This window comes from Octodon degus, unplaced genomic scaffold (assembly GCF_000260255.1).
Source record: "Octodon degus isolate 3935 unplaced genomic scaffold, OctDeg1.0 scaffold00089, whole genome shotgun sequence".
NCBI classification, from domain to species: Eukaryota; Metazoa; Chordata; class Mammalia; order Rodentia; family Octodontidae; genus Octodon; species Octodon degus.
The window spans coordinates 4970306-4983258 of NW_004524665.1; the positions used below are offsets into that span (position 1 = coordinate 4970306).

Genomic DNA, 12953 nt, shown 5'->3' on the forward strand with positions numbered 1-12953 from the left:
CCTTACCCTCCCCCCTTCCCTCTTCTCCTGGATCAGGAAATAAAGACCTAGCGGCTCCAGAGTCACCTCCTCTGGTATTGGGGGGGAGGGAAAATGGAGGGAAGGGGAGGGGAGGGGAGGAAGAGGAGGAAGAGGAGGAGGGGGAAAGAGGAAGGGAGAGGAAGAAGCAGTTTTGCCAGCTCCACCTGGAAACTTTCCAGCTCTAATCAGCCTGGCTCAGGTCATGTACTCCTCTTTCATACATGTAACTCTACTGATTATTTATTGAGTTTTAGTCATGTATATTTACCGTGTACAGTGTGGTTTGGAGTGGGGGGTCCAGCAGGTTGAACTCAAGGTCTGGTACATGTTAGACATATACTCTGTCGCTGAGCTGCACCCCTAGCCCCTCATGTTTTTATGTCTTTCATTTTAAATCAATGCCTTTCTCAAGACACAGTTCTGTACTGTACAGTTCACCTTTTCAATGTGCACAGTTTAGAAGTTTTTAGTATCTTCCCACAGTGAACTGCCACCCCGTCTGCATTCAGAACGTTTGCTTCATTCTACAAAGAGATTCCTGAAATGAGTCATTCTTCAGTCCTCACGTCCCCCAGCCTCAGTGACCCCTGACCTGCTCTCTGTATTAACTCCCCATAAGTAAAATCCTGGCCGTTGCACATAAATAAAATCACACAGTAGATGTCCTTTTGTTATTGCCTTATTTCAATTAGTATAATGTTTCACGGTGCATGTATATACATATCATACAGTGTGTGCACATATTTACAGGTAGAATACAAAAAGAAATGAGAAAAACTGCTTTCGGCTTTGCTGTTGAGTAATTTTCCGTTGTAGGATATGTCACATTTAATCTGTTCTCACTCGCTGATCAGCATTTGGGTTTTGCCACTTTCTGGCTGCTGTGAAAAATGATGTCAGGAACATTTATGTCTCGTTTTTGTGTGCAGAGGGCTCTGATTTCATTTTGAGAGGAATGCTGGTTATGGTAACCCTTAATTTTTGAGGAACTGCCAAAAGTTTTCCCACAGCAGCAATGCACGGAGACTGCAGATTTAAGGCAATCTTGCCAGCATTTGTTATTGCCATTTTTTTCTTTAGCCCTTCTAGCAGGCAGGAAACAACTGAATCTGTGTTTTCCTAATGACTAATAAGTGGTTGCGTGTATGCAGACATGCCTGGCTTACCATCTGAATCCTGTTCCTGCAGCTGGCCACTAAGTGACTTGGTGGCTAAATGAGGACTTGCACATAATGTCTGTGCTATTTATTCAGGGTCAAGAAATGGCCAAAGGAAACTCCCACCTGGTGTCTTTGCTTCTATTTGCATAACTCTTAAATGCGGTTCTGTAGTATATAAAACTATAGTATTCTATGGTACAGTACTGTTAGCCAAAATTACACTAGTGTATAAACTAGGTATACTGTACCAAAACAGACATTGAGTCTTTATAAGCAAGATGGGCAGAATTATACTAAAAAAGATGAATTATGAGCCTGAACAGTTGTTAAATAAGTAGGTCATTAAATGAGGAAAATCTGTGTCTTCTTTGGAGAAATCCTATTCAGTTCCTTTCCTCGTGTTTAACTGAGTTACTTTCTTCTTCCTGAGTTATTTGTAGGTGTTTCCTCCCACTTTGTGTGCCATTTCATTTGAGGACGCCCTTTGTTAAGTCCAGTGTTTTCCCTTCCTTTTTGAGTGAGTCTTCCATTTACCATCCATTCCATTTAACTGAGAGGCCAGGGCCCCAGGTCATTCAGTTTCATGTGGTCTGCAGTCACAGCGACATTATTCGTTGTAAAGACTGCTCACTCATCACTGAGTTGTCTTGGCACGTGCCCCCTCTCGGGCCGGTCATCATGATGGGCCCAGAGGACTCACGTGACCCCTGCAGATGGAGAGGGGTGGGGCAGGAAAGCTGGGGCCAAGCAAGCTCTGTGCCTGCTGCATCCACTGTAAGTGGTTTCATGAAAGCCACATGTTCTACTGAAGATACAATCAAGAGGTCATAGAAAATGCTAAGATTCCACCCAAACGCAGTTGCTTTGCAGGTTTATAAGCCAAATTTCTGTTTCTGATCCACACCATTTGGAAGCGTGTGCTCTGTCGCCGGAAACTTTGGAGTTGATCTAACCCTTCCACGAGTTGGTCTTCCCATGTGCTTTCTGGAACACATGCGAGTGACAGCATAGGAAGTTACCTGCTAGATGATCACAAAATAGGATGGGTAGTTAACATTCTTTAAAATGTCTTACAGTAAATGACACGTTGCCGTTAATCTTCTTCAAGGGTCCCTGTCACTCCAGACACACGCATCTCATCATTCTGGCCACTTTCTGAAGCAGCTCTAGAAATCCTTCTCCGTGAGTGTATTTTCATGGTAGCCTCATGTCCTCAATTGATTCAGTACTTACGGCACTTGCCCTTGAGTAAAAACATGACAGTGTCTCTTCATTCTGCTTTGGTGTCGTGTCCTTCTGGGTCTTCCCCAAAGCTATAATTGAAGAATGAACTCCCTCAGTAGATTCAGTACATGGAGGAAGCCAAGGCAGTGAAACCAGCCACTCACAAAAGCAAGAGGACTCCCAAGAATTGCTTCAGAAAGGGGCGGAATGATGAGATACATGAGGGGTAGTATTCTGACGGAGACCATGGCGATGTGTCTTCTGTGTAACTGTTCTAAATATTCAAACATTGGCTGTATGTTTTAGTCACCCCCCATACACCCTTATTCACTAAGATGCCTTATATGTATCGAAACACTCTATGTAATATTTGCCATTTTTTTGCAGTACATTTCTTTTCTTCTTTTCCATGTGCTGATAAATATTGATGCCCAAATTTCTTTAGATGATTTTTGGGGACCTGGGAAGATTCTCTAAATGGAGAAACAATTATTTCCTTGGTAAGTTGAAATCTGTTCTGTTATGCTTATTCCCCTTGAAACAATTTCATAGTACAGCCCTTTGTTGGTGAATCAGTTACAGATAGAAATTCCTGGAAAATTAAAACTACATTTGAACCATTGCAGTTATTATAAATATAAGCATTTTGTTTTGCTTTTGCAGTAATGACATGACTATTTATTTGGACATTTCTTTAGTTTCACTCAGCTTTTCTGTGCACGATTCCATTTGCTGGCTCCGACATCTGTACACACAGCCAGGGCAGAGTCAGCTTCCCCCTAAGTGGGGCGCTGAGCTGAGCACCTGTGCCTGCCTGGTGCGCTCCCTAGGTTCTGAGGCCCAGGTTGCAGTGGTGTGCAGAAGAGGAGGAGGAGGAGCAGGACTCAGCCCCATCTGCCCAATTGGGCTGCACTCGTTGACGCCTCAGTCTCGTAACCAGAGCTGATGGCCCCTGGGCCTCTGCACCTCATGGCAGGGAGCAGGTGGGGTCTCCCTTGGTCCTGCTTGTAAGACTGTCAGCTGCAGTGGTGCTGGGTTAGCGCGCTGACTGTGGAGCCCGGTGTAGGTCTCTGAGGACCTTCCCTTGGGCACCGACAGCAGCCAAACTCGTGTAGTCTCCTGTGACTTTGCCTCCAAAGCCTGCTCCTTGGGTTGTGTGTCACCTTCAGGAGTGGACCCACAGAGCCCTTTGTCGCTGGTGGGTGATGTGTCCTGACCACGGGGACAGGTCCCACAAACACACAGCTGCAACCCAGAGCCTTTAAAGTACGACGCACTGAGAAGAATGCTGTAGAACGGCGAATACTGTTGTTTACTTGTATTTTTTTTTTACTTGTATTTTTTTAAGATGAAAACTGTTGTTATGTCTGTGTGTTCACCATGTATTTGATTCTGTTTTATGATGGATGTAGACACGTATGTTTCCGCTTTTTATTTTGTGAAAACCTTAATGAGTAATTACAGAGAGAGTTGACGAGGAGGAGGAGGAGGAGGAGGAGATATTTATGGCATCAATTACTTAATCCCAGAATATTCTGGAAGTGGGTGGAGGAGCTTTCTTTTATGACTGTTACTGTGTTACAGGTCTCATGTCTGAGGAATCCAGAAACGAACAGTTTTACGATCGGTCACTTGGTATGTCACTGTTCCCTTCAGTAGGCCCTTTTCTGAGGAGCCCAGTCTGTGTTGAAACCATGACACTTAAAATACAAACTATTTTAAGTGAAATGAGAAAGATCAATAACGTGTGAAGTTGCTTGGCAAATCATTAAAAAGATAACTGAGTTACTAACTCACTTAGATGTTACCACAACCAAACAAAATACCAAGTCTTCTGAGGGGTTGAGGCAGGAGAAACTCCAGCAAGATCCTCAGGTTGTGAGGCCCCATTACAAAAGAAAACAGAATGGAACAGAACAGAACAACAGAACAGAACAGAACCGCACTGCACCGCACCGCACCACCAAGTCCGGCTCAGAGAAGCTGCCGCAGTAGGCTTCCTTCCAGCCCCAACTGGAGCATTTTTTGAATAGTGTGTGCCAATGGCATTTCATGGCCAGGTGAAACCAAACTTCCTCCCTCCCGTGGAAGATCAGTTTCCTTGCTTAATCTGCACGATTGACCAGGTGCGGATGCAGGGCGTGGGCTGGCCCCACCAGACGCCCGTCCTGATTGCCCACCAGTTTCCTCCTGTGGCCTCCCCCTCCCTGCCAGCCAGACCTGTGTCTTCCCCACCTTCTGGGTAGCAAATGAGGCTTTGCAAACTCTTGTACCTTCCTCAGGGCCACACTGCCCATGTGGGACTTTGATAGCCAGTGGCAGAGACGGGACTTCAGACAGATCTGTCACTCTGCAGCCATGCGTTTGTCACAGTGCCCTCCAGGGGCCTCGTGAAATCCTTTCTGTGTTCCACACCCTCCATGGCAATGGACACACAGATACTTAGTGTTTCAGGGAGCTCTGGTCATTGTCACAGTATTAAGGTTCAACCTGAAACTTCAGTTTAAGAAAGGTCTCTGGTTTATGCCTCTGTCAAGTTGTCACTTGGAGAAGCTAAACAGTTACTGTCAGTGTGACCACCTCTGAAAGCATTCTCTGGAGCACGGCTCTTGGAGTTGTGTTTAGAAGCCACGAGCCTTCCTGAATCTGTCCTGGGCACACAGAGCTCCCCTCGGGTTTGATTGTGTCAATAGCCAAAAGTAGTGTAGAAATAAATTTGATAATTTGGATGACTGACCAGTGAGAGTGCACCAGCTGTCTATTGCCTGCATCAGCATAGCCCAAGATCTAGTAGCTTGAAACAAGAAATATTTATTTGTTATCTCAGTGGCGGCCAAGAACCCAGGCTCAATTTAGCTTACAGATTACAGAGGTCAGCGTCTAAGAAGGCTGGTTGCAACAAGGTGGCAGACAAGATGTTGGCAGGGCTTCAGTCCCAGCAAGAGTCTGGCTGGGCCAGGGACCCACTTGCAGGCTCACACAAGGGGCTGTTGAAGGTCTCAGTCCTCCCTGGGCATCCTATGTGGAAGTCTCCCAGATGTGACAGCTGGATTTCCTGGTGACAGCAGGAGGGAGAAGGGGCAGTCTCCCACGCCCCATGGAGGAGCCAGACCATCGCAGCTTGCAGACCATGCCCAGCGCTTAGAAGGGGCTGCCCCAGCGGGTGAGCCCAGGAGGCACCCGGAGGCTATGACATCGCACAAATGCAGTTAGTGATGAAAAACGCTGCGCAGACACAAATCAGTGTGACCCTGGAGGTGGCTCCAAGCTGAGTTCTGACCACAGGGGGTATCTGGGAGCCTCACCAGTGTAGGCGTGCAGCTGTTTCAGAGCCGGCCTGAAATGTGCCAGTTTAATTCAAGTCAGCAAATATGTGTGACACACTCTGGACAGATCTCATGAGGACTGAAGAAGAAATGTGACAGCTCCTGCCCTTGAGGGCTTGCAGTAGTGGCGGAGACAAATCATGGGTGGTGATGCAGAATAGGGAAAATCAGCTCTGGGGCCCAGCCAGGGAGGGAGAGGAAGACCGGGGACAGCACTGCCCATGTGCCTCGGCAGCGTGGGCCCAGCCATTCTGGCTGAATCCCCTCAGTGACCTGTAGTCTCCTGGTCCCTGTGGTCCTGGGTCATGTGACTAAGAGAGACTCTGCCCCCCTTGCCATTTTCAGAGCTCCGAAGAAGGACTTCTCCTCCTGCACACAGAAGGCCCCCCACCTACTGGTACCGAGGAAGGGTGGACGGCAGACTTGAGTGACCCTGGAGGTACAGGAGCAGCTGACAGGTGTGTTCTCCCACAAAGCCATGGCATGTGCTGCTCACCCCCACCCCGCTCTCCAGTCCCCTCTGCCACCTCCAGCTGCTGTGTTGGACCCCTCATCAGCCTCCTGAGCCCTCTGCTTGTGTCTCTCACCACTGACATCATTGCCTGTCCACACTCTAACAAAGGACAAAGAGCGACCCCTTCCTTGGACCCTGCTCTGTGCATCCCTGCACCTGCCTTTGCTCGGTTCTTCCCTGTTGGCCTCCTGCACATGCTGTGGTCTGAAGCAGCTGCCTCAACCTCCCTGCCTTCCATTCACTTGCCTGCTCTTTGCAAGCTGGGTTTTATAGCTTTGCCCATGGAGGAATGCAGAGTTGTGGAAAGTCAGACACGGGGCCGTGCAGGGCAGCGCCCTTCACATCTGTCCCACCGTGCAGCCTGACCTGGCTTCCTTGTCTAGATCTGTAGATCTCCACCTGTAGCACCTGTCCTCGGGATCAGTCTCACCAACATCTAGATCCCCAGATGCTCCCAGATACTGACCTCTGACCTGGCTTCCTTGTCTAGATCTGTAATTTCAATACTGGTGACCATCTGTGCGATGTCTTTAGCCCAATTCTTTCTCTAATATATGGATGACTTGTCATCTCCTACACTTGTTCGACGTGAACTGTCACCAGTGCATAATCTTCCAACATGTGTCTCTGTCCACATGTTATCCTGAGCTGCAGGCCCTCAGGTCCCTGCCCGCCGCCTTGCACCCCCCGAGCTCCTGAACTGCAACCCCTTCTTTGCCACGCCTCCTTTCTTGACTGGTGGCATCATCACCACCAGATTTGCTCCAGCTAAAAGCCACGGGGGCATCGCTCACTCTTCCTCATCCTTGGTCTTTTCCGAGCATCCCAGCGGTCCAATGTGGTTGGCATCGCCCACATACTTTCTCTAGCGTTGACTGCATCCTGGCCTCAGTACTGATCCCAGCTTGCATGCCGTTTTCAGCTTTATCTTAAGCACAGGATATTCTGATCCTTGTTCACCGTGACGTCGGGTGCTAGCTTTGCCCGTGGAGGAATGCAGAGTTGTGGAAAGTCAGACACAGGGCCGCGCATGACAGCGCCCTTCACGTCTGTCCCACCGTGCAGCCTGACCTGGCTTCCTTGTCTAGATCTGTAGATCTCCACCTGTAGCACCCGTCCTCGGGATCAGTCTCACCAACATCTAGATTCCCAGATGCTCCCAGATACTGGAGCAAATGTGGCTTTATGAGGACTCCCAGGTCTATAGGGACATCAGAAGGGTACTTTTCAAAGGAACTTAAGATGCAGCTATAGATGCTGCGCTGAGCATAGCTTTCCTCGCTCACATAGGAGTGCTTCATGGAGCTTGAGTGTCAGCATACTTCACTGTTCCTGTGGCATGGCATGCCTTCGGGGCAGAGTCCACGTGCTCCGGTGCTGCTCAAGGTGACCCAGCTGTGGCCACATCCCCAGGCTCGTCTCTCCAGCTTGCCTCACCCCCAGGTCCAGCAGCACTGAAGTACTCCCTGCTCCTCCCGTTGGTGGGGCCTCGCCCAGATTGTCCTGGCTGCTTCTGCCTTACTACTCCACTGGTAGCTGGGTTGTTGCTTCCTTGAGAGGGCTACCCTGACCCCACAAATCACCACCACCAAAGCATGCGCATGTCCCTCCTGGGCCTCCATAGAGCCTCATCCCAGGGCACGGGGCCACTTGCTTCCTCTCTGAAGGCTCCTGTGAGCAGGGTGCTTCCTCCACCAGTGGGTCCAGGGTTCTACCCCTGCCGGGGACCCTGTGTACCTCAGGGATCGGCAAATAGTTTTGAGTGGATGATGAAATTTCTCACTTTGGGCTCTCGGGATTCTTTTCCTAAAAATTTAAGCATAGCATAATTAATTTTTAACCACTGGAATTTGAAAGAATTCAACTAACATTTTACAAAAATAGAAAATTCACCAATGAGATCATACTAGATGAAAGATGCAAACACTGATTTCATTTTAATCTGTGGTACACTCTAAAAATAAAGCCTCGCTCACACTGAGATCAAGAAACTACTCATTATGAAGAAACAGACTCATCATTTTCCTTCTTTATAAATATCATCTTCTTTGCTTTATAGAGCATCTGGGGCTGGAGAGAGATTAGAATTCTCAACTGGTGCTGGCTGTGCATTGTGTATTAGTCAAACGGTGTCACTAGGCCTACCTGTGCACACATTTCGCAGTATAAATGCATCAACTGATGCCTACAAAGCAATCAATCGCCTACTACATGTCTTTAAAGACAGAACAGAGTGAAGAAATGTAGCTACCCTGGCCTGGCCGCTGATTGGCTGGAGGCCCTCCCATGGCCTTCAGCAAAGCAAGCTTTGACGCTGTGTCTTCCACAGTCATAAAACAAGGCTGGTAAGGCTGGAACCGGTCCCATGACAAGGCCTGGGCTTGGCAGGGCTAGTTCTGAGGCTGTTCTGCTTCCCGCGGCAGTCATCGCAGCCCCTTGACCTCTCGGCTCAGGGCCTCCGAAGGCTTCCTGCTGTGTTCTGTCCACTGAGGATGAATTCCTTGTCACTCCAGTGATTTCAGCTTAAGAACAAGTAAAAGTATTAATGATACATGTCAGGGCCTACAGGGCCTACAAGGCCTACAGGGCCTACAGGGTCTACAGGGCCTACAGGGCCTACAGGGTCTACAGGGCCTACAGGGCCTACAGGGTCTACAGGGTCTACAGGTGCTTACTACATAGATCAAGCTTGCAGTGATCTTACTGTTTTCACACTCGCAAGTGCTGGGATTACAGGCGGGCACCACCACGTCCAGTCTCAGTCACCACCTCTGCATGCCCCTGGCACGGCGGAGATTGAACCCTGGCTGCTCTGTGTGTGTGTGTGTGTGTGTGTGTGTGTGTGTGTATTTTTTTGTGGTACCAGAGATTGAACTCAGGACCTTGTACTTGCCAGACAGGCACTTATTCCATTGATCTATCTCCCCAGCCCTGGGAATGGAATTACTAAACTATCCAACAGTAGCAAAGGACCAGTTCTGACTGAAACCTTGGGCCAACTGGTACATAATGGGAAGACTCAACCCGGGAAAGTCTCTGTGTGTTCCATAAATGTTCATCAAATGCTCATCTGGCTCTGGGCCCTGCGCCCAGGAAGACCCTGACCTCCTAAGGCTCCTAGTCTGTTTGTGTCCCGTATGTGCACTGCTGCCTTAGGCTGGCCGTGTAACAGGCCCTGGAAGCTGCAATATCATCCCTCTGTCTTACTGATGATAAAGCAGCAGTACATAGGGAGGAGCACCTGCTCCCGGAGGCAGTGTTAGGGTTTAGACCAGCCTCCCGCCACCTGCTTCCAAGGCCACACTGTTTTTCTTGTGAGGCTAACAGCACCATGTTGAGAAGACAACACCAGCACCCAAAACCTCAGGCACTATTTGTTTAAGGCACATCTGTCACTTGTAACATGGAACAAGGTAGGGACTCACTAAGGCTGGGACTGGGGCATGGCTTAGTGGTACCGCAATTGCCCCATATGCAGGAGTCCCTGGCTCAATCCCTAGCTTGGCAAACATAGCAAAAACAATAGAAGGAAGGGCTCTGGAAGACCTGATAATGGATCTACCATGGCCTTGTGGCTGGCCACTTTGGTCAGCCTGCAGAGTGACTCAATAACTCAGAAATCAGCCCTACTAGCGGGATCTCCTGCTCATGCCCTCCAATGGCGTCGAACCTGTGGAAGGGAGCCTGGGACTCCAGCAAGAGGCAAAGTCCCACCTTCAGCTCCAGAGGCAGAAAGCCGGCCACAGGCAGCCCAGCATATTAAGACCTCACTGTGACGCTCAGGCCCTGTCAGTCACTTCCTGAGAGCAGTCGAATCCCATGATGCCTGCTGTGGTCCATAAATGCTGCGAACACCACACATGTGGATATCGAGCCCTGACTCCTCCAAGAAGCACCAGTTTGGGTGCCTGTGAGCCTCTGGTCACAACACGCTCCACAGAGCTCAGGATAGGACTTTGCTTTCCACGTGTTCTGCACAGATGCCTTATTTAGTGTACTTTGTTGATTCACTGATGTTGAATTCATGGCTGACGGGGAGTTAGAACTCAGGCCTGAAAGGAGCTCATTGACATCCTATTGACGTCTCTGTAATGCATGTCACAGCCTTCTAGGGACATGAGGGGGACTGTATGTGGAGACCATTTTAAATAATGAACTATCAACAGAAAGTACCCAAAAAAGTCACACTGGCTGGACCTTGAAAAGGATACTTGTTTGCAGGACAAAACCTGAAACAAGAAGGCCTTATTTGGTCTTGGTTGTGGATGTGTGGACAGGATGATTTATTTTTTTAACCTCTCTACTGGCCCCAGAAAGAGGGAGAAGGCACCAGGAATGCTGCTTTGGGACTCAAAAATAAGTGCTAGAGAGTGGGTGAATCCCCAAGACCAGAAGCCCGCAGTGACTAGGACTGATTGTACAACAGGTGTCCCTAGCTTCACTTGATGTCTCTTATTCCTGTTTCAGCCCAAATTTCAAAGAGAACTCTGCATTGCTGGCCTCCCTGACCCCACTGGTCTCTCTTCATACACTGCAGAAGTCCACCTGGTAACAGTGCCATGGCCGTCTTCCAGTCCCCATGGCCACCCCCTTCCTATGGAACTCCATGGCCACTTTGGGTACCAAGGCCACTTCTTTCCTGAAATCCTCTGCCACTGAGGTCTCATGGCTCAGGGCCAAGCCCTGTGCCTACTCTTCAGGCATTGCTCTTCAACCTCCCCTTCCTGACAGGACGAGGTTACCAGGGTCTGCACCTGGCTGGCTTTCCCTCCGCTCTGCATCCTCCCTCTCTTAGGTGACCCCAGGCTTCCTCAGGGCTGTGGTGCTCATACGTCTAGGAATTCTCCCATCCCACTGCCTTGGACTCCAGGCTTGAGTAAACCACAGCTTGCTGACACCTCCACTGGAATGTTCCACACCAAGCCAGCATGGAACTCCTCCCTGTACTTGCCCTTCGCCCCACGTCCAGCTCACCTCTCTGGTTCCTCAGGCCTGGAGCATGTTCATCTCCAGCCTCTTCTCCTTCTTCATGCAGGGATCACCGTGTCCTGCTGACCTTTCCAGTGACATGCTCTGCCTTCTCTCTGCACTGCCAGCCATTCCATCCCAAAGATGGTTCTTCTGCTTTCTTTATCCTGCTCTCCTGAGAGGCTCTGGTGCCGGAGCTTCCTAACACAGGTCTTTAGCAGCTCTTCCGGAGGATGGTGTCTCAGCTCCCAAGCAGCGAGGCACAGGAACACCCTCCATTGCCCCATGCTAGGGTCTCATGAGGGCCCCAGCGCTGTACCCTTCTTCCTCTGCCTCCTGGGCCATGCCAGGGGTCTCCAGAGCTGCTCCTGCCAGTGCTCTAGGGGTCTCACCTTCACCCCCTGGCCCCTGCTGCTGGGAGGCAGCCCCATGCCGAGCCCACCACGTGCAGCTCACTGATCTCTTTCAGGAGTCTCTGTTCTTGGAGTTTCAGGAGCAAAGTAATTGCCTTAGCACACTGTACTCTAAGCACCTCTGTCTTCTCCACAGAGGGGTGTGTGTGTGTGTGTGTGTGTGTGTGCGTGTGTGTGCGCGTTTTCTTGAGTTCAGGATCATATCATTTTGGTCTTTGTAGCCTCCAATTAATATTCCCTGTTCTGATGTTATTGAATGGATGAACTGATGACTTAATGGATTGATGGATGGATGGATGGATGGATGGATGGATGGATGGATGGATGGTCCCACCCCCAGTGCCGTGCACACAGCTGTGGCCAGCTTCTCCTGTCCTTCCTCCTACCCTTGTATCACAAGACCAGCCACCCAACACTGAGCTGGAGCCTTTCCTTGGTGGTCCCGCTGATCCTTTGCTTTGTGGGATGTGAGCTTCCTTCCCGAGGCCGTGTCTGTGTCCTCTGGACTTGACTACCTCTTTCCCTGTAGGCATTTCCCGTTCCTTTCTTCATTCACGGAACTTGTTGCCTTGCACGCTTGCGTTGGTCTCCCATGCCATCTTAGATGTGCCCCCAAGAACCCCGGGTCCCAGGAGCCTGTGCAGGGATGGAGAGGCCTGCAATTACATCTAACCTTCCCTCCTTTCTGTCTGTTAACAGCAAAGTGAAGGAAGACAAGTTCCAGTGAAGAAAAGCACTGTATGAATTACATAATCTTCAGCTCTAATAAATGCCTTCCTTTTCCTGTAATGCTCTTTCATTGTCTGATTTTAAAAAAGAATAACATTGACCACCACATTGTTAGATGAGGAGCTAGTGGCATGAGGAGACCCGTGTTATCTGTGGGTTCTAGGAAATGATGGCTAGCAAAGGCACCGCATCTATGTGCTTTAGATCAATGTACAAGGCAATAAGTTCCTTGTTACCAAAAGGAGAAGCAAAGGCCGGGGACATCGCTCAGTGGTCTAACGCCTGCCTGGCAAGCACAAGGACCCAGTTTCAATTCCAAGTACCACATGCTGTGCTGGCCCCAGAACCCCGGGTGCACCATGCTGGCAACCGAAAATGAGCTTGGTGGCTCACACCTGTAATTCCAGCAGTGGGGAGGCTGAGACAGGAGGATCACTACAAGTCTGAGCTGCCTAGTGAGGCCTTGTGCCAATAAATAAATAAATAAATTTTTTAAAAAATTAAAGAGAAGCAAGAGGGGCCAGGGAGATGGCTCAGTAGAATAAGCGCTTCCCTGGCAAGTGCAAGGGCCTGAGTTCAATCCCCGGTTCTGGAAGAA

At 49.5% G+C, this 12953-nt stretch overlaps 1 protein-coding gene across 1 annotated transcript in view; it reads left to right on the forward strand.

Moving 5' to 3' along the window:
- The window catches only part of Spp2 (secreted phosphoprotein 2), a 26935-nt gene extending 14526 nt beyond the window's left edge, over positions 1 to 12409 (forward strand). The window contains exons 5-8 of the mRNA XM_023722274.1: positions 2851 to 2905; positions 3990 to 4040; positions 6077 to 6189; positions 12326 to 12409. Of these exons, the coding sequence (XP_023578042.1) occupies positions 2851 to 2905; positions 3990 to 4040; positions 6077 to 6162 (192 nt within the window). The 3' untranslated portion in view covers positions 6163 to 6189; positions 12326 to 12409. The remainder of the gene's footprint in view (positions 1 to 2850; positions 2906 to 3989; positions 4041 to 6076; positions 6190 to 12325) is intronic.
- The last annotated feature ends 544 nt before the right edge of the window (positions 12410 to 12953 follow it).